This window comes from Oncorhynchus clarkii, chromosome 10, assembly GCF_045791955.1.
Source record: "Oncorhynchus clarkii lewisi isolate Uvic-CL-2024 chromosome 10, UVic_Ocla_1.0, whole genome shotgun sequence".
In the NCBI taxonomy this organism is placed as follows: Eukaryota; Metazoa; Chordata; class Actinopteri; order Salmoniformes; family Salmonidae; genus Oncorhynchus; species Oncorhynchus clarkii.
This window is the reverse complement of record NC_092156.1, coordinates 59469144-59490842: the sequence shown is the minus strand read 5'-3', so window position 1 is coordinate 59490842 and position 21699 is coordinate 59469144. Positions and strand designations below refer to the sequence as shown.

Here is a 21699-nt window from a genome sequence, read left to right as displayed (position 1 = left end):
TTTTTCACAATTCCTGACATTTAATCCTCGTAAAAATTCCCTGTCTTAGGTCAGTTAGGATCACCACTTTATTTTGAGAATGTGAAATGTCAGAATAATAGCAGAGAGAATGATTTATTTCAAAAAAATTTTTTTATCACATTCCCGGTGGGTCAGAAGTTTACACACACTCAATGAGTATATGGTAGCATTGCCTTTGAATTGTTTGACCCAATTTCGGGTAGCCTCCCACAAACTTCCCACAATAAGTTGGGTGAATTTTGGCCCATTCCTCCTGAGAGAGCTGGTGTAACTGAGTCAGGTGTGTAGGCCTCCATGCTCACACACACTTTTTCAGTTCTGCCCACAAATTTTATATAGGATTGAGATCAGGGCTTTGTGATGGCCACGCCAATACCTTTACTTTGTTGTCCTTAAGCCATTTTGCCACAACTTTGGAAGTATACTTGGGGTCATTGTCCATTTGGAAGACCCATTTGTGACCAAGCTTTAACTTCCTGACCGATGCCTTGAGATGTTGTTTCAATATATCCACATAATTTTCCACCCTCGTGATGCCATCTATTTTGTGAAGTGCACCAGTCCCTCTTGCAGCAAAGCACACCACAACATGATGCTGCCACCCCCGTGCTTCACGGTTGTGATAGTGTTCTTCGGCTTGCAAGCCTCCCCCTTTTTCCTCCAAACATAACGATGGTCATTATGGCCAAAAAGTTAGATTTTTGTTTCATCAGACCAGATGACATTTCTTCAAAAAGTAAGATCTTTGTCCCCATGTGCAGTTGCAAACCGTAGTCTGGCTTTTTTTGGCGGTTTTGGAGCAGTGGCTTCTTCCTTGCTGAGCTCCCAAGGATGAACCAGACTTGTGGATGTCTACAATTTTTTTTCTGAGGTCTTGGCGCTGATTTCTTTTGATTTTTCCATGATGACAAGCAAAGAGGCACTGAGTTTGAAGGTAGGCCTTGAAATACATCCACAGGTACACCTCCAATTGACTCAAATGATGTCAATTCAATTAGCCTATCAGAAGCTTCTAAAGACATGACATACTTTTCTGGAATTTTCCAAGCTGTTTAAAGGCACAGTCAACTTAGTGTATGTAAACTTCTGACCCACTGGAATTGTGATACATTAAATTATAAGTGAAATAATCTGTCTGTAAACAATTGTTGGAAAATGACTTTTGTCATGCACAAAGTAGATGTCCTGTCCGACTTACCAAACTACAGTTTGTTAATAAGATATTTGTGGAGTTGTTGAAAAACGAGTTTTAATCACTTTAAATAATGCTACTTTAATAATGTTTACATATCCTACATTACTCATCTCATATGTTTATGCTGTATTCTACACCATCTACTGCATCTTGCCTATGCCGCGCGCCATCGCTCAACCATATATTTAAATTTACATAATCTTATTCATCCCTTTACATTTGTGTGTATTTGTGTGTATAAGGTAGTTGTTGTGAATATGTTAGATTACTTGTTAGATATTACTGCATAGTCGGAAAACGAGATGCACAAGCATTTCGCTACACTCGCATTAACGTCTTCTAACCATCTTCTAAAATTGTATTTGATTTTATTTGAGTCTCATTGGTCAGGTATTCTGTCACTGCGTACTCTCTGTTTAGGGCCAAATAGCATTCTAGTTTGCTCGTTTTTGTTTTGTAAATTCTCTCCAATGTGTCAAGTAATTATCTTTTTGTTTTCTCATGATTTGTTTGGGTCTAATTGTGTTGCTGTCTTTCTACTCACTCTCTGTCTTTGCTCTGTTTCTCACACACACACACACACACACACACACACACACACACACACACACACACACACACACACACACACACACACACACACACACACACACACACACACACACACACACACACACACACACACACACAATCTGCCCCCCCCCACCTCTTGCTCCCATTCATTCAGAAGTGTGTGCTCTGTTCTGAGGTCAATGTTCTGTTCATTGCCTGCATGCCCTTTCGTCAGTCTTCCCCCTTCACCGTCTCTGCTCACGTCAGTGCCTTTGTATTTTATTCAAACCATTGATTTATTATCGACTGACAATGCAGCAGAACCATGCGTATGATTCTGTTCATTGCAGATGCTTTGTGAGACTCAGTTCCACTGTGACTAGGGTTCTTGTTTGGACTAAAGTGTTTGGATGCGTTGGTATTCCCACTCCGACTCTATTGTCTGAAATAGTTTGGGGGTGCTTGGGTTTGGTTGGCCAATATCAGACCCAAAGTGGATGATAGAAATCTCAACAGATCACAGCAATGTGTCGAAGGGTCTCCGAGCTCAGAAGCTCTCTCTTTTTCTTTCTCTCTCTCCCTGTCTCTCTCTCTCCCCTCCCTACATCTCTCTCGCCTGCTCTCTCTTTCTCCCACCCTCTATCTCTCCTCCCTCTCGCAATTCAATTCAAGGGGCTTCATTGGCATGGGAAACACACTTACATTGCCAAAGCAAGTGAAATGGATAAACAAAAGTGAAATAAACAAACAGTCAACAGTAAATATCCCTCTCTTCCTCTCTCTCTTCCTCTCTCTCTCTCTCTCTCTCTCTCTCTCTCTCTCTCTCTTGTTCTCTCTGTCTGTAGTGTATCATGAGATTAAGCAGTGAAAAATAGAGGTAGGGTTGTAGAGAATCAAAGGACCATGAATGCAATAAGAAACCGTAGGTGCTGGCTTAAGGCCGCTAGTAACCACTACAGGATGTCTGGTCAGAACAAGGATGAGGATGACCGGGTTAGGGGGAGTTTAATGGAAGAAGATGTCCACATGCACACATCTGAGAACTGACATGAACTATGTGGTGGTTAGGATGCACGCACAATAAAACATCAGACGTAGAGGGATTCAGTCTCGAGGAGGAAAAGTTCAGCAGGAGGGACAACTTTTTGAAGTGTTCATTATGATGGGGGAAAGCATGTTTCGGACCACACAGCGTGCTGGGGTCATAGACTAACTGAAACTGAAGTCCTGGGAATCAAAGCCACTGATAGGCTGAAGGAGATGTGGTGATAAGTGTTTGGCATGACTAAGCTGCCCAACTAGAACTAACCAGAAGTAATGGCTAGAATCAGCTGACTGAAGCTGGCCATTTTCACAAGCAGTCAAACCTCTGTCCGCCTTAATGAGTGTGGGACGAAGCCACATCAAAGACATGCAATGAATTACATTGGTCGCATGAGACGTGTGTGTGTGTGTGTGTGCGGATGTGTTTGTATGTATATGTCTGTACGTGTGCATGCGAACATAAACATGTTTGTGTTCGCGTGTGGCTGGACAGGATGAGAGCCCACCCCAAAGTAATCATGATGTTTTGATTGGAGTAACCTTTGCCCTCTCTTCAACTTAACTCAAGTCTATTCCTGGTTCCAAACTAACAATTTAGTTTGGATACTATTTTTACTACCACTTATGGACACATTCCAACCTTATGACAGATAGTAATGGGTCTAAGAGTACTTCATATTGGCTTTCAGGGCAATATGTTAACATTTTATGACAAGCTAAAAGCATGGTGGACATACAAGGTAGCCTCATATAGTTGACTTGCTGGGTCAGACACAGTGTTTGCATCGCAAAACAGCACGCTATTCCCTTTTGTGCACTTTAGGGCTCTGGTCAAAATGAGCGCACTATATAGGGAATAGGGTGCCATTTGCAACAGAGCCTGTCCCGTCCAACTGAATTACTTGAGTAGTACCCAATCAATCAATCAAATTGTATCTATATAGCCCTTTGAACAAGGTGTCAAGATGAAGCTGCTGCTATCGTGAAGAGTTGGTTTTTGCAAAACAGATGTCATCTTAATGAGACTAGCCTGTAACCTCGTACAACCGCCCAGAAGTCTTACGAGTTCACTCACTGTTTTGCTACATTACATCTGGCTGGGAGTGGAGGGGATGTGAGCTTGATGCCCTCACCGTTCTGTCGGACGACGAACGCGAATCGCCACTGTTGACAGGCACTATATGGCTTCAGTTCAGCCGGCATTTCTTTGCTCGAGCCAAGGTAGTAAGCAGGCGTTAGCTGAAATACTTTTGCAGCCAGGTCACCGCGATACAAGTCAGTATTTAACGTCCATCCACGTCCAAGGACCAAAGTTTGCAAGTTCGAATCCAGCGATGGAAAGTTGTTTTTGAGATTTTTGTTCAAGCCTATATCCCAAACCTTAACCCTTACCTTAACCATTTAGAGCTAATGCCTAACCTTACGATTTTGGGGTTGATGCCTAAACTTAACCTATAACCTAAAACATTCTAAGTTAACGCCTGAACTTAACCGTAAAACACGTCAACATTTGACTTTGAAAGTTGTTTGTGAAACATGGATGAATGTCTAATTGTCAGACCTAGTTGGTTTATGTCCTGGTACTCAATGTGCCTTCCTCTGCAACGACAGCAAGTGCTTGTTTTACTTCTGCAAAATGCAGCACTGTGGCTTCTGTTGTCTGACTGGTTGAAGATGTTCCAATCGCTTTAAAATGTGTTTTTCTGCAACTCCACTCGGGCAAAAAGGCTTCAATGGTATCACACACACACACACACACACACACACACACACACACACAGAGAGAGAGAGAAGGATAATGTGGAGAGGGAGAGCTGAAGAGGGAAAGAGAGTGAATGAAAGAAAGAGAGAAGGGTAGAGAGAATTAAAGAGAGAGAGAACATAGCCCACACAGACCTTTTTAATGCACTGCCTTCATCACAGCAGACCTATTAGTGGGATGTCTCCACATTAAAGTTGCATTCACATGGCAGATGAGGTTTGGGTGACAACCCCTTAACAGCGCGTGTGTGTCTGTGTGTGCGCGCTTGTATGTGCGTGTGTGTGGGAATTTGTGCAGAAGGAAGCGATTACAATTGTACTTATAGGTCGCAGGGGCGCAGTTACCTTTGGTAAAATAAATTTGATTTACCATGTGTTGGTTTTTCAAGTCAGGTCCACCACATTTCCCCAGCTCAGCTACAAGCAGTCTCCTCAACCTGTCTCTATAAGTCTGCATATTCCCATATAGTGCACTACTTTTGACCAGATCCCAATGAGCCCTGATCCTGACTAGTGCATAGGGTGCCATTTGAGACACAATTAATGTTTCTATGTTAGAGTTTGTAGTTTATCTTGATATTCTGTAGATACTAATCATGTGGATCACTCTTTACAACGCCTGCTGTTGGGACACAGATATGAGAGAGAGAGAGAGAGAGAGAGAGAGAGAGAGAGAGAGAGATTTATATGGCATCTGTACATCTGTCTAAATCTTTCTGTCTCTCCATAATATTAGTAAGTAATGTTATGTTATTTGAATTAACAGTGTTTTCGCTATCATAGTAATTGGAATAATTCCAATAATTGATATTAAGGATAATCATCATGATGATCTTAATAATAGCATAGTCGAGTCAACATCCTTATGTTGATCTTTTATTAAAAAAGGTGCATGTTATCTGTTTCTTTATTTGTGAAATGAATCAACGTGGGAAAGGATAAAAAATAAAAATATGAACGATTCCTCAAAAAAAAAAAGTATCAGTGAACGCTTGAATAAATGAACGACGAAGTCGCTGGAAGCGAAGCAATAATAGCGAGGAGAGCTCGCAAACATGCTTCAAAAGACACTTGGAAACGAGTGCCGCCGCGTGCCGTCCACTGTTTTTCCCTCTTTCGGCCGCTGAGAGGCATCACTAGGCTACCACTTACCCGTCATCCAACCACGACGGGCCCACTGTAATCACATCATGTTAACATGGGAAGGTCTGAAGTTGCCTCTGAATGTCACATACCAACAATGTGATGGGGACACATATAGCCATATAAATGTAGACGCTGACACACGAGCATTGTGACTAGAAGGTTAAACATAAGGTTGTCTTCGGGATCTTATAACGCGCAATATGGAGAGGAGGAAAGCCACGGGAGTATACCACGGCATCCCTGTGTCCAAAATGTAGACTACATATTATGGGACGGGCGGCACGTTTATTTCGCTAATTGGGAAAGTTACAAAATATACAATGATTATAAATGGGTCTTATCTGAACAGGTCGTCGCTGGACCCGTACGAGGAAGTGTTGAACCGCCCTCCGTGGGTTACTACAACTTTGGGGTGCTTCCTGATATTCACTATCGTGGTTGATATTTTGGGCAACCTTTTGGTGATATTCTCTGTCTACCGGAATAAGAAGCTAAGGAATGCAGGTGAGTAATGTATACTATTGTGCACGAGGTCGGAGTAGCCAAAGTATTGTATTGTGTTTATAAACAAGTTTCAAATTGTTGTATTTGACACCACATTGTTTTGATACATTTGATTCCGAAATATGACAACAATAAAGGACAGGCGTTTGGGTAAAGCTATATACGCTGTTCGCGCGCACATGTAGAAATTAACAAAACAAGTAGGTTTATTTGTGCAGAATTTGTGATAGACCTACTACCTACATCGATGAAAAGCAATAAAATGCACGGGTCTATCCCAGTTAATTTAGTTTGAGCTTAAAGCTACGGTGAAAGTAATGATCCTTTTGGAGGTAGCTACCCGCGCGTTATAGAGGATGCCGTGCCAATGTTGGTAGCCTGATCGTATACCCCAGGCAATAACAATAGCCAGAGAGGGTCAATGAAAAATAGACTCGCCGAGATAGATTGACACGCGCCGCCCGCAACTACTCAAGAGAAACTATAGGATGGACCGCAGTGTATTTCAACAGACATGTGCGCCACAGGCTCCACATGCTTAGTTTGAGTTTGCATTTCACATCCTATCAATCATGTAACTAAACTGGGATGTCTGAATGAGAACTATCCGTTTTATTTTTCAATGGAAAAATTGGATTAAGTGACAGAAGATGCGTCACGTGCGCACTTGGGTTTTATCAATTGGGATCGGAGTGGGGCTGCTGTGTCCTGCCTATTATCACCAGATGGCAGATTGGATATAGAATGTGTTTGATATTATAATGTGGGATAATGTCGTATGTAGAATAATGTTGTATGTTGTACAGTATGTATATTTTAAATGCATTATAGTATTGTACTGTGGCGTGGTTGTTTAACTTATGTTTGGATATTTAATGTCTTAATGATTCTATTCCAAAGTACAGTACTGCTGTAACCCTGTGATAAGACGACATTCTTGGGTGAGAACGCAATAATATACATATCATTAAAAAAATATATATATCTTCAGCAATAACATTGTGATTTGATAGGCTACAGATAACATGTGCGCCAGATAGAAGTTAAGCTGTTGAGAAAATACACATTTAGTCCTACATTATTACTGTCTGGTGAGTTCTCCAACCAAATACCAAATGGACATGCTTTGGGATCCGGTGCCGCTCTGGACATTCAATGACAGATTTAAATTTTAGACGAATCCACATTGTACACAGCTTTGAGGGTTTGTAGTTTACTGGAATGTGAATCTAGATAAATGACATTTTTTTTTTACCCTCCAAATTACTTTTTTTTTCTTTGACGTTTCATGATATTAGTTGCGTTTGATTGACACAGCCTAGACCTAATGTCAAACGCAGAGCATCTTTTAAGTGATTTAAGAAAAATATATTTGTGCCAGTCATATTAAGACCCTCCCCCTAATGTGAAGAATATTATTATTATTATTAAGGCTTCCTGTAATTCCTTGTCCCACCCCCCTCACCATCCCGATTTATCATTATAATCACTTCCGTTTGATATAAACATACACAGAATTGCACAATTGCTTTGTCCTGGATGTGAGTCTTTGAATAGTTTATACAGCAAATAGAATTGAACATTCCATCAGGTGCAGAAAAAAATCACATCTTTTTAATTTGGTATGACATGTTTGATCATATTTTATGGTGCCCAGTCTGTGGCCAAAAAAACGATACTTATTTAGGGAGCACATCTTTGAGGACGGGAGGGATGATACATTTAAGTGCACAGAGTTCAATTGATTTAACAAGTGCAGTCTCTCTGGGTGCATCTCAATAGTCTGACGTGGCTCCCTCTCCTCCTTCTGCGTCAATAATGGCTGCATCTCAACAGTCTAAAGTGGCGCCCACTCCTTGTCCCATGTGCTTCATTTGCACTGATCTGAAAGTCCTAATGGTAGTCCCGAATTATTAAACTGCTTCACCTGTAGGATATATATCTAAGATCTAAGATGTGCCAAATCAATTGTTTCCAGCTCAGGGCTCCAGCTAGGTATTTTGGCTCCCGAGTGGTGCAGCGGTCTAAGGCACTGCATCGCAGTGCAAGAGACCACTACAGACCCTGGTTCAAATCCAGGCTGAGTCACATCCGGCTGTGATTGGGACTCCCCTAGGGAGTGGCGAACAATTGTCCCAGGTTTGGCCGGGGTAGGCTGTCATTGAAAATAAGAGTTTGTTCTTAATAGTTAAATAAAATAAAAAAGTGGTTTGTGAGCTAAGTGGCTAACTTGCTAGATCAAGCTTATTGGTTACAGCAGAGACAATTAATCCCCTGCTGGATCAAGATCCCTGCTGCATAAATGCCTTTTCATTTATTTTCTTTTATTTTTATGTTTGGAAAGAAATATCGGCCCTGCTGGCAATAATGTATACCCCGGTATGGTACAGGAACGGTATGAAGGTATGAAATACCGCCCAACCCTAGTTAGAATATCTGCTTTGAATGAAACCATTTACACTGACATGAATATCCATTCAGTCTTTTGTCAGCTTTCTACACAACAATAATTGTCTCTGTATGATGTCATTAATAATGGACCTATGTGACAGGCTTCAATTGAGCCACGTGAAAAAATGTGGTATCTCTCTAACACTGTTTCCACAACAACGTTTGGCGAATACTAACATCCCTTAAGCAGGCCAGCCACCCAGTTTCCCTGTATCCTTAGTTTTATGCCTTTCAGGAGCGTTTGCAATTTCCCTGCCCTGTTCCCAAAGATGGTGCATGTCCAACTCAAAGCCCTCACAATTTTCTTTCTATTCAAGCCTCCCAAAAAAGGAAAAAACCCTACATTGGCAAATCGTATGCCTCATGGCAGCTATATTGATTGACACTTTTCCTTAGTATTTTCTAGGTCTATTGGCATGGAGTTGTCTCACCAGGCTACATAATGTTTGACATGGTTGTTATTTATGGGATGGAATGGAATGCATGTGCCGGTTCGTTTTGTCAATGTAAACACGGATTATGACTTGACTCCTCGAGCAGTCTGCGAGCTATGGATAAACCGCAGACAACCAAAGTCTGTTTGTTGATGCTGACCAAAATGGGGTTTTGTGGTATGGGAAAACTCAGGCATGGGAATAAACTGAAATAACAGAATGGGTTTGAATTCCATGCAAGTTTCCATTAACATGCATCCCAAATGGCACCCTCTCTATGCAGTGCACTACTTTTGACCAGGGCCCATAAGGAGAATAGCGAGCCATTTGGGACACTGATCATGCCTATTTTCTCCTCAGCGGATATTTAAGTATTTTGTAAAGTTCAGACAAAGTGCAAAGTCCCATAGCGTTGCTAAAACAGATTGGTCCAATCGTGGAGTAAGGTTCATTTTGGGCATCCGGGGAACGTGGAAGCCACCACCACCTCTGCCCATGTGGCCTGCCCCTTTGCCAGCGAACAGAATGGCTGTGCCGCAGAAGAGTGTGCGTGTGTGATTGACTGCACATTGAACTTTAATCTGAAGCACTCTCTCTCAACCCAGCGATGTTGCATTGCTTTCCATCCTTTCAGAAGCAGTGTGCCAAAGTTTTGAATACACGCTACATGCACGCTTGTGTGTGTGTTTGAGGTACACCAGGCACAACAGCAGTGTTTACTTGTCGTGTTGTGTATGATTTAGGGCAGGTCATTCAATTTCAATTGATCATTCAACTTGTGCCAGACAATAAATCTTGGCAACGGAGAACTTGAAGACATGACATACCTGTACAGCGCATTGGGAGAGTATTTAGACCCCTTGACTTTATCCCCATTTTCTTACATTACAGCCTTATTCTAAAATGGACGAAAAAAGGTTTTCCTCGTCAATCTACACACAATTTATTTTATTTTTTTCTACTGTGTTATTGACTTGTTTATTGTTTACTCCATGTGTTGTCTGTTCACACTGCTATGCTTTATCTTGGCCAGGTCGCAGTTGTAAATGAGAACGTGTTCTCAACTAGCCTACCTGGTTAAATAAAGGTAAAATATTTTTTTTTACAAATAAATATCATCATCATCATTCTTTAATGGAAGGTTTGGAACCACGAACACTCTTCCTAGAGCTTGGCCAAATTGAGCAATTGGGGGAGAAGGGCCTTGGTCAGGGAGGTGACCAAGAACATGATGGTCACACTGACAGAGCTCCAGACTTTCTCTGTGGAGATGGGGGAACCTTTCAGAAGGACAACCATCTCTGCAGCACTCTACCATAAAGGCCTGATTGGTGGAGTGGCCAAACGGAAGCCACTCCTCAGTAAAAGGCACATGACAGCCCGCTACGAATTTGCCAAAAAGCACTTGAAGACTCTCAGATCGTGAGAAACAACATTTTCTGGTCTGATGAAACCAAGATTCAACTCTTTTGCCTGAATGCCAAGCGTCACATCTGGGGGAAACCTGGCACCATCCCTATGGTGAAGCATGGTAGTAGCAGCATCATGCTGTGAGGATGTTTTTCAGTGACAGGGACTCACAGACTAGTCAGGATCAAGGGAAAGACGAACGGAGCAAAGTACAGAGAGATCCTTGATGAAAGCCTGCTCCAGAGCGCTCAAGACCTCAAACTGGGGTGAATGTTCACTTTCCAACAGGACAATGACCCTAAGCACATAGCCAAGACAATGCAGGAGTGGCTTCAGAACCTGTCTCTGAAAGTCCTTGAGTGGCCCAGCCAGAGCCCGGACTTGAACCAAATCGAACATCTCTGGAGAGACCTGAAAATAGGTGTGGAGCGATGCTCCCCATCCAACCTGACAGAGCGTAAGAGGATCTGCAGAGAAGAATTAGAGAAACTTCCCAAATACAGATGTGCCAAACTTGTAGCGTCATACCCAAGAAGACTTATGGATGTAATCTCTGCCAGAGGTGCTTCAACAAAGCAATGAGTAAAGGGTCTGAATACTTATGTAAATGTGATATTTCAGTTTTTTTTTTAAGAATTTCGGTAAAATTTCCAAAAACTGTTTTGCTTTGTCATTGTGGGGTATTAAAGTACCAGTAAAAAGTTTGGACACACCTACTCATTCCTTGGTTTTTCTTAATTTTGACTATTTTCTACATTGTAGAATAATTGTGAGGACATCAGAACTATGAAATAACACACATGGAATCATGTAGTAACCAAAAAAAGTGTTAAACAAATCAACATATATTTTATATTTGAGATTCTTTAAAGTAACCACCCTTTGCCTTGATGACAGCTTTGCACACTCTTGGCATTCTCTCAACCAGATTCAGGAGGTAGTCACCTGGAATGCATTTAAATTAACAGGTATTCCTTGTTAAAAGTTCATTTGTGGAATTTCATTTCTTCTTAATGCATTTGAGCCAATCAGTTGTGTTGTGACAAGGTAAGGGTGGTGTACAGAAGATAGCCCTTTTTGGTAAAAAACCAAGTCCATAATATGGAAGCTCAAATAAGCAAAGAGAAAAGACAGTCCATCTTTACTTTAAGACATGAAGGTCAGTCAACGAGAACTTTGAAAGTTTCTTCAAGTGCAGTCACAAAAACCATCAAGCGCTATGATGAAATGGGCTCTCACGAGGACCGCCACAGGAAAGGAAGACCCAGAGTTACTTCTGCTGCAGAAGATAAGTTAATTAGAGTTACCAGCCTCAGAAATTGCAGCCCAAATAAATGCTTCACAGAGTTCAAACACGAGCAATGAACATTAGACCGGTGGAAATCTGTCCTTTGGTCTGGTGAATCCAAATTTGAGATGTTTGGTTCCAACCGCCGTGTCTTTGTGAGATGCAGAGTAGTTGAAAGGATAATCTCTGCATGTGTGGTTCCCACCGTGAAGTATGGAAGAGGAGGTGTGATGGTGTGGGCATGCTTTGCTGGGGACAGTGTCTGTGATTTATTTAGAATTCAAGGCACACTTATCCAGCATGGCTACCACAGCATTCTGCGGAGATACGCCATCCCATCTAATTTGCACTCAGTTGGGCTATCATTCATTTTTCAACAGGACAATGACCGAACACACCTCCAGGGTGTGTAAGGGCTATTTGACCAAGAAGGAGAGTGATGGAGTTCTGGGTTAGATTACCTGTCCTCCACAATCATCCAACCTCAACCCAATTGAGATGGTTTTGGATGGGTTGTACCGCAGAGTGAAGGAAAAGCAGCCAACAAGTGCTCAGCATATGTGTGTACTCCTTCAATACTGTTGGAAAAGTATTCCAGGTGAAGCTGGTTGATAGAATGCAAAGAGTGTGCAAAGATGTCATCAAGGCAACAAATACAAAATATATGTTGATATGTTTAACACTTTTTTGGTTACTCCAATTCCACATGTGTTATTTCATAGTTTTGATGTCTTCACTATTATTCTACAATGTAGAAAATAGTAAAAACAAAGAAAAACCCTTGAATGAGTAGGTGTGTCCAAACCTTCGACTGGTACTGTATGTGTAGATTGGTGAGGAAGAAAAAACGATGTCACCCATTTTATAATAAGGCTGTAACGTAACAAAATGTGGATGAAGCCAAAGGGTCTGAATACTTCCCGAATGCAGTGTATGTCTACACTACAGAGTCTGATTATAGAGTCTGGTGTAAAAGCTATATATGGTCTACAAGCCATTCGTATACTATCAAATTCATGTCTTTTCATGTATACACATTACAAGTTTCAATGATGTTTAGGTAAACTTCAGATTCAAACTTCAAGTTCCAAAGTTTGCTTTCGTTTCATTAAATGTTATTTTGGATCATCATAGAATCCAAACCCCACTGCCACTCCAGAGTCTGTTATTGTAGCTCCAAGCGTAATACATGATTTCTAAGCATATAATACGGCATTAAGTGCTTTGCGTATGTCTCCATTTATGACAAGCGTTTACGGCCCCTAAATATCCCACTGGCTTTGTTGCTAAACCTCTTTAACGGAAATTGGTACACAGCACAGTGACGTCAAATTAGAGAGCTCAGTGAAAAACAAAAGACAAATCTTCTTTTTGGAGGGAAATTGATATTTTTAATTGCACTGATTTCCCCCAGTGTCCTGTTTGAATTTCATCTATTTTAAATCCCAATTGAACTCTGGGTCAAACTAGATTGAGGTTTGTATTTTTGAGACCATTCTGTTGTACTAGACACACCGAACCAACAGCAACTCTAAAGTATAGAACAGTGTTTAAAATATTTTGATTCGAATAGATAGTACTTTATTGTGTGTATTAGGTACAGAATTTGCACTGCGTTCAAAGAGATTCCACAGCAAAAGAGAGACATGATATAGTCATAACATCAGACACACAAATTCATGAATTTATTCATATTTGACACAGGTCTAGTATTCACTAATCATCTGTCAATGGACAACCTAGAATGTTTGAGTGACAGGGAAATACATGGGGTGTTGTGAACAGAGCTGTTTGTTCACCTCTCTGACAATCTGCTGCCCAATATCTGTCATTGGAGTGTACCAGTGTCACGCCCTGGCCATAGAGAGGCTTTTATTCTCTATTTTGGTTAGGCCAGGGTGTGACTAGGGTGGGCATTCTAGTTTCTTTATTTCTCTGTTTTCTGTTTCTATGTTTTGGCCGGGTATGGTTCTCAATTAGGGACAGCTGTCTATCGTTGTCTCTGATTGGGAATCATACTTAGGCAGCCTGTTTTTCCACCTTAGTTGTGGGTAGTTGTCTTTGTTAGTGGCCTGTATAGCCCTAGGTAGCTGCACTTTAGTTTTTGGTGTTGTTTTGTCTTGTTTTGTTGATGACATTCTTAATAAAGGAAAATGTACGCTTACCACACTGCACCTTGGTCCGGTCATTTACCTGACGACATTTGTGAGAGAACTACCCACCACAAACGGACCAAGCGGTGTGGCCGGGAGGAGCAGCGTTTTCTGTAGGAATGGACATGGGAGGAGATCTTGGAAGGCAAGGGACCCTGGGCAAAGGCTGGTGAGTATTGGTGTCCAAGGGAGGAGATAGAGGCGGCGAAAGCAGAGCGGCGACAATACGAGGAGTTGGCACAGCGGAGCAGGCTCGAGAGGCAGCCTCACGAGGAGATTGGAGACCTGAGGTTGGAGACCTGAGCCAACTCCTCGTGCTTACAGTAGGGAGCGTGGTACTGGTCAGGCACCGTGTTATGCGGTGGCGCGCGTTCACAGCCCGGTGCGCTACATTCCAGCTCCACGCATTGGACGGGCTAGAGTGGGCATCCAGCCAGGACGGATGGTGCCGGCTCAGCGCGCCTGGCCTCCAGTGCATCTCTTCGGCCCAGGATATCCTGTGCCGGCTCTGTGCACTGTGTCTCCGGTGCGTCTGCACAGCCCAGTGCGTCCTGTGCCAGCACCCCGCATTTGCCAGGACGGGTTGTGCAGGCTCTACGCTCAAGACCTCCAGTGCGCCTCCACGGACCAGTGTATCCGGTGCCTGCTCCAAGAACCAAGCCTCCTGTATGTCTCCCCAGCGTGTAAGCCATGTGGCAGCTCCACGCACTGCCTATACATCTCCTCACTCCAGTGATGATCCATGGCACGAAGCCTCCAGTGATGATCCATGGCACGAAGCCTCCAGTGATGATCCATGACACGAAGCCTCCAGTGATGAACCATGGCCCGAAGCCTCCAGTGATGAACCATGGCCCGAAGCCTCCAGTGATGATCCATGGCATGAAGCCTCCAGTGATTATCCATGGCACAAAGCTTCCAGGTGATGATCCATGGCCCGGAGCCTGCAGTGAGGATCCACGGCATGGAGCCTCCAGTATTGATCCACGGTCCGGAGCCTGCAGCGACGGTCCCCAGTCCAGAGCCTCCAGCGACGGTCTCCAGTCCAGAGCCTCCAGCGACGGTCTCCAGTCCGGAGCCTCCAGCGACGGTCACCAGTCCGGGGCCTCCAGCGACGGTCCCCAGTCCGGGGCCTCCAGCGACGGTCCCCAGTCCGGGGCCTCCAGCGACGGTCCCCAGTCCGGGGCCTCCAGCGACGGTCCCCAGTCCAGAGGCGCCACCAAAGTGGGGGGAGCCAGAGGTGGAGCGGGGTCTGCATCCCGCACCGGAGCCGTCACCGAAGTAGATGCCCACCCGGACCCTCCCCTATAGAGTCAGGTTTTGTGGCCGGAGTCCGCACCTTTGGGGGGGGGGGGGGGGTACTGTCACACCCTGGCCATTGAGAGGCTTTTATTCTCTATGTTGGTTAGGCCAGGGTGTGACTAGGGTGGGCATTTTAGTTTCTTTATTTCTATGTTTTCTGTTTCTATCTTTTGGCCAGGTATGGTTCTTGATCAGGGACAGCTGTCTATCGTTGTCTCTGATTGGGAATCATATTTAGGCAGCCTGTTTTTCAACCTTAGTTGTGGGTAGTTGTCTTTGTTAGTGGCCTGTATAGCCCTAGGAAGCTGCACGTTTGTTTTTGGTGTTTCTTTTTTTTGGGGGCGACATTCTTAATAAAGGAAAATGTACGCTTACCACACTGCACCTTGGTCCGGTCATTTCCCTGACGCCGTTCGTGACAACCAGACAGAAGAAGAGTCCCATTTTAGACCTGTCTTGTAAAGTTCAAGGTTCCTTTTTGCTGGATGCACGTGGCAAACATAGTATTGCCAGAATGTAGTGTTTTGTATTTACATCACAAGGATTGGAATGAGTACATGCTGGCACCAGGTCAATTTGTTAGATCTAGTTGCAGCAGTCAACTTCTGTTGCATAGTCAAAACAATATCAAAGTGAGGCCTCCCGGGTGGCGCAGAGGTTAAGGGCACTGTACTGCAGCGCCAGCTGTGCCACCAGAGACCCTGGGTTCGTACCCAGGCTCTGTCGTAACCGCCCGCGACCGGGAGGTCCGTGGGACGACGCACAGTTGGCCTAGCATAATCCAGGTTAGGGAGGGCTTGGCCGGTAGGGATATCCTTGTCTCATTGCGCACCAGCGACTCCTGTGGCGGGCCGGGCGCAGTGCACGCTAACCAAGGTTGCCAGGTGCACGGTGTTTCCTCTGACACATTGGTGCGGCTGGCTTCCGGGTTGGATGCGCGCCATGTTAAGAAGCAGTGCGGCTTGGTTGGGTTGTGTATCGGAGGAAGCATGACTTTCAACCTTCGTCTCTCCCAAGCCCGTACGGGAGTTGTAGCGATGAGACAAGATAGTAGCTACTAAAACAATTGGATACCACGAAATTGGGGAGAAAAAGGGGTAAAAAATAAATAAAATAAAAAACTATCAAAGTGAGCTGTCATGCTGTTCCATAAAGACGTCAACACCACCTGTTTTTGAGAGACACGTTCAATAGGTTTGGGCAGTATAGGGTATACCGGGGTATTTTGAAATAACAACTGTATGATTTTCAATACCGTAAAAAAGAAAAAGGGGATGCGCCAAATAAATGATCTCCAGTTAATGGCTCCAGCTACGCATTTGGTTTGCTAACTTGCTAGATCAGTGAGACTTGCAAGCTGATCAAGAGACTTGATCAGCTTTCAAGATCAAGTCTCTTGGTTACAGCAGAGACACGTGCAGCTTCCTAGGGCTATACAGGCCACTAACAAAGACAATCCCCTCCTGAATCAACATCCCTGCTGGCAAAATTAGCATTGTGCGCCCCCCCACAAAAAAATGTTTTACTCCGGTATGGTATAGGAATTGTATGGTATGAAAATCTGAATACTGCCAGACCATAGCACTCAATACCTATTTTTTTAAATTTATTTTACCTTTATTTAACTAGACAAGTCAGTTAAGAAGAAATTCTTATTTTCAATACCTGCCTAGGAACAGTGGGTTAACAGCCTTGTTCGGGGGCAGAACGACAGCTTTTTACCTTGTCAGCTCAGTGATTCGATCTAGCAACATTTTGGTTACTAGACCATCGCCCTAACCACTAGGCTACCTGGCGCCCCATTACAGGCCCATGCTACAGGCCCATGCTGTGTAGACTCCTTGCTTGGACAACAAATGGTTCAAACATGTTTTTGATATTGGCTGTTGCATCTAATGCAAATCCCAAAAGCTCTCAAACACAGCAGCAACAGTTCCACACTTTGAAACAGTGTAAAGTTTGCATCTGTGAAGTGGGATGAGATGTCTGTGTCCTTCTTCCCCATCCAGGCTGCAACACATCCGGCCGTGATTGGGAGTCCCATAGGCTGGCGCACAATTGGCCCAGTGTCGTCCAGGTTTGGCCGGTGTAGGCCGTCATTTTAAATAAGAATTTGTTCTTAACTGTCTTGCCTAGTTATATTTAGTTGCATAGCTTTCTAAGTTGGATATGTGTAACCTTGGTTGATATGCTCAAACTTTTCATGATGTCTTGTCAGTTGGAATTTCTACAAAACCATCCGCCAAGAACCAGTCTGTTACCACAGAGTTTGCCTCGCTACACTACACTGCACAGCTTGCCTAACAAGGGAATTGGTACCGTTCCCTCAGCATAAGAACATGTTTAAAACAGCACCGCAATGCTTCAAAACGATAACCAGAAAGTCACATTGCGATCGACATCTTTGTCAACTCTTACCTGTGAGCATTGGCCAAAAAAGCTGCATGCTCCTGTTGATGTCCGTTGCCGCGGCGACTGACAACACTAGGAGTCAAGCAGTGGTGGGGGGATAGGGCATGTTGTCAGGAGCAAGGAGGATGGTGGGTAAACTCAGGTGAGGGCCGCGGGAGTGCATGACCTGGGGGTGCCTTCGCTGCGTGTATGTGTGCTGGTGGCTTCCCTGTGTGTGTGTGTGTATGTGTTGGCAGCTTCCTATTGTATGCGTGTGTGTCTGTGTTGGTGGCTTCGCTAATGTGTGTGTGTCAGCGGCTTTGCTGTGTGTGTGTGTGTGTGTGTGTCCGAGCTGCATAAATTAATAATTTGTTAGGAAGAAGTGGATTAGAGAGCGAGGCCTGCCTAAGCAACGTTCTCCTTAGTTCTCGTCATAACCCACTTAACATCGGCCGTAAATCAGTCTCAACATCACCTCCAGTCAACTAGGGCAATAAAAAAGGGAAAGTCGTCAACATCTCTTCAAGTAGGCTTGCCTGTGTGTGTGTGTGTGTGTGTGTGTGTGTATTTGGTATTTTATTAGGATCCCCATTAGCTGTTGCGAAAGCAGCAGCTACTCTTCCTGGGGTCCACACAAAACATGACATAATACAGAACATTAATAGACAAGAACATCTGTCTGTGTGTGTGATGTGTGTCTATCAAGACACCCTGGAGCAGTGAGCAAACTTAATGAAAGGTTTGGATTGTGTTGTGTGGTTCAAATCGAATCAAATTTTATTCGTCACATGCGCCCAATACAACAGGTATTACAACCTTACAGTGAAATGCTTACTTACAGGCTCTAACCAATAGTGCGGAAAAAAACAAGTGTGTGTGTGTGTGTGTGTGTGTGTGTGTGTGTGTGTGTGTGTGTGTAGGTAAGTAAAGAAATAAAACAACAGTAAAAATACATTTGAAAATAACAGTAGCGAGGCTATATACAGACACCGGTTAGTCAGGCTGATTGAGGTAGCATGTACATGTAGGTATGGTTAAAGTGACTATGCATATATAATGAACAGAGAGTAGCAGTAGCGTAAAAAGGGGTTGGCGGGTGGTGGGACACAATGCAGATAGCCCGGTTAGCCAATGTGTGGGAGCACTGGTTGGTCGGCCCAATTGAGGTAGTATGTACATGGATGTATAGTTAAAGTGACTATGCATATAAGATAAACAGAGAGTAGCAGCAGCATAAAAGAGGGGTTGGGGAGGCACACAATGCAAATAGTCCGGGTAGGAGTCTGAGTAACCATTGGTTACCTGTTCAGGAGTCATATGGCTTGGGGGTAAAATCTGTTGAGAAGCCTTTTCGTCCTAGACTTGGCACTCCAGTACCGCTTGCCATGTGGTAGTAGAGAGAACAGTCTATGACTGGGGTGGCTGGGGTCCTTAACAATTTTCAGGACCTTCCTCTGACACCGCCTGGTGTAGAGGTCCTGGATGGCAGGCAGCTTTGCCCCAGTGATGTACTGGGCCGTACGCACTACCCTCTGAAGTGCCTTGCGGTCTGAGGCCGAGCAATTGCCGTACCAGGCAGTGATGCAACCGGTCAGGATGCTCTCGGTTCAGTTATAATTCTGCTGTTATCATCACTCCTTTGGGGATGGACAGAGGGGGGAGAGAGAGAGGTAGAGAGAGACTAATAGAAAGGGAGGGATACAGAGACATTTCATCTGTGGAATTTGTTCCTTAAAGATGAAAATAGAGCACTTTTCTGGGCCCCTATTATTTTGCCTATTCTGTTCCCACTGGGCACAGACGTCAATTCAACGTCTATTCCTTGTTTGTTCAAACATCATTTCATTGAAATGGCGTGGAAGCAACGTTGATTCAACCAGTGTGTGCCCAGTATGTTGCTATTTTTAGGGCTCCCGAGTGGCGCAGCTGTCTAAGGCACTGCATCTCAGTGCTAGAGGCGTCACTACAGACCTGGTTTGATTCCAGGTTGTATCACAACCGGCCGTGATTGGGAGTTGTCAAGAATCCCGCCGAAGATGGTGCCTCGCCCTGTTCGGGTGGCGCTCGGTGTTCGTCGTCGCCGGCCTACTAGCTGCCACCGATCCCCTTTTCTGTTTCATTTAGTTGTGTCTGATTTGTTGCACCTGTTTCTTGTTTGGGTTTTGTTTTGGGCTATTTAAACCCGGTAGGCCCGCCGGCTTTTGTGCGGGCTTGTTTTTCTGTTTATGGTGTGTGAATATTTTGTGGATTCCATTTTTCCAAACAGTTTCGTCCTGTTTGTTGGACTGGGTCTTCATGCGCCCTTGTGTGTGTGGTGTGACCGTCTCTCTGTTTTTTTGGAAGTAAAAGATCCAAATCTTTGAACTACCCTGCTCTCTGCGCCTGACTCCTCCACTCACTACTTCTAGAAGCCGTTACAGGAGTCCCTAGGGCGGTGCACAATTGGTCCTGTGTCAGGGCTTGGCCTGGGTAGGCCTTCATTGTAAATAAGAATTTGTTCTTAACTGACTTGCCTAGTTAAATAAATGAAATATATACAGTTGAAGTTGGAAGTTTGCATACACCTTAGCCAAATACATTTTAAAGTTTTATTTTACAATTCCTGACTTTTAATCCTAGTAAAAAAATAAAAAAAAGTCTGTAATTTTTATCATATGTACACTTCAACTGTGAGAGACGGAATCTAAAACAAAAATCCAGAAAATCACATTGTATGATTTTTAAGTAATTAATTAGCATTTTATTGCATGACATAAGTATTTGATACATCAGAAAAACATAACTTAATATTTGGTACAGAAACCTTTGTTTGCAATTACAGAGATCATACGTTTTCTGGATTTTTGTTGTAGATTCCGTCTCTCACAGTTGAAGTGTACCTATAATAAAAATTACAGACCTCTACATGCTTTGTAAGTAGGAAAACCTGCAAAATCGGCAGTTTATCAAATACTTGTTCTCCCCACTGTAGATACTTTTGTACCTGTTTCCTCTAGCATCTTCACAAGGTCCTTTGCTGTTGTTCTGGGATTCATTAGCGCTTTTTGCACCAAAGTACGTTCATCTCTAGGAGACAGAACGTGTCTCCTTCCTGAGCGGTATGACGACTGCGTGGTCCCATGGTGCTTATACTTGCGTACTATTATTTGTACAGATGGACGCGGTACCTTCAGGCATTTGGAAATTGCTCCCAAGGATGAACAAGACTTGTGGAGATCTACATTTTGTTTTCTGAGGTCTTGGCTGATTTCTTTTGATTTCCCCATGATTTCAAGCAAAGAGACACTGAGTGTGAATGTAGACCTTGAAATACATCCACAGGTACACCTCCAATTGACTCAAATTATGTAAACTAGCCTAACAGAAGCCATGACATCATTTTCTGGAATTTTCCAAACTGTTTAAAGGCACAGTCAACTTAGTGTATGTTAACTTCTGACCCACTGGAATTGTGATACAGTGAATTATAGGTGAAATAATCTGTCTGTAAACAATTGTTGGAAAAATGACTTGTGTCATGCACAAGTAGATGTCCTGACCAACTTTCCAAAACTATAGTTTGCTAACAAGAATTTTGTGGAGTGGTTGAAAAACAAGTTTTAATTACTCCAAACTAAGTGTATGTACACTTCAGACTTCAACTGTGTATATACAGTATATTACAAAAGTGAGTACACCCCTCACATTTTTGTAAATATTTGAGTATATCTTTTCATGTGACAACACTGAAGAAATGACACTTTGCTACAATGTAAAGTAGTGAGTGTACAGCTTGTATAACAGTGTAAATTTGCTGTCCCCTCAAAATAACTCAACACACAGCCATTAAAGTCTAAACCGCTGGCAACAAAAGTGAGTACACCCCTAAGTAAAAATGTCCAAATTGGGCCCAATTAGCCATTTTCCCTCCCCGGTGTCATGTGACTCGTTAGTGTTACAAGGTCTCAGGTGTGAATGGGGAGCAGGTGTGTTAAATTTGGTGTCATCGCTCTCACACTCCCTCATACTGACTGGTCACTGGAAGTTCAACATGGCACCTCATGGCAA

At 43.5% G+C, this 21699-nt stretch overlaps 1 protein-coding gene across 1 annotated transcript in view; it reads left to right on the top strand.

Moving 5' to 3' along the window:
* Positions 1–5868: 5868 nt before the first annotated feature.
* The window catches only part of LOC139419685 (melatonin receptor type 1A-A-like), a 56390-nt gene continuing 40559 nt past the window's right edge, over positions 5869–21699 (top strand). Inside the window, exons 1-2 of the mRNA XM_071169670.1 lie at positions 5869–5972; positions 6069–6223. Coding sequence (XP_071025771.1) covers positions 5920–5972; positions 6069–6223 — 208 coding nt within the window. The 5' untranslated portion in view covers positions 5869–5919. The remainder of the gene's footprint in view (positions 5973–6068; positions 6224–21699) is intronic.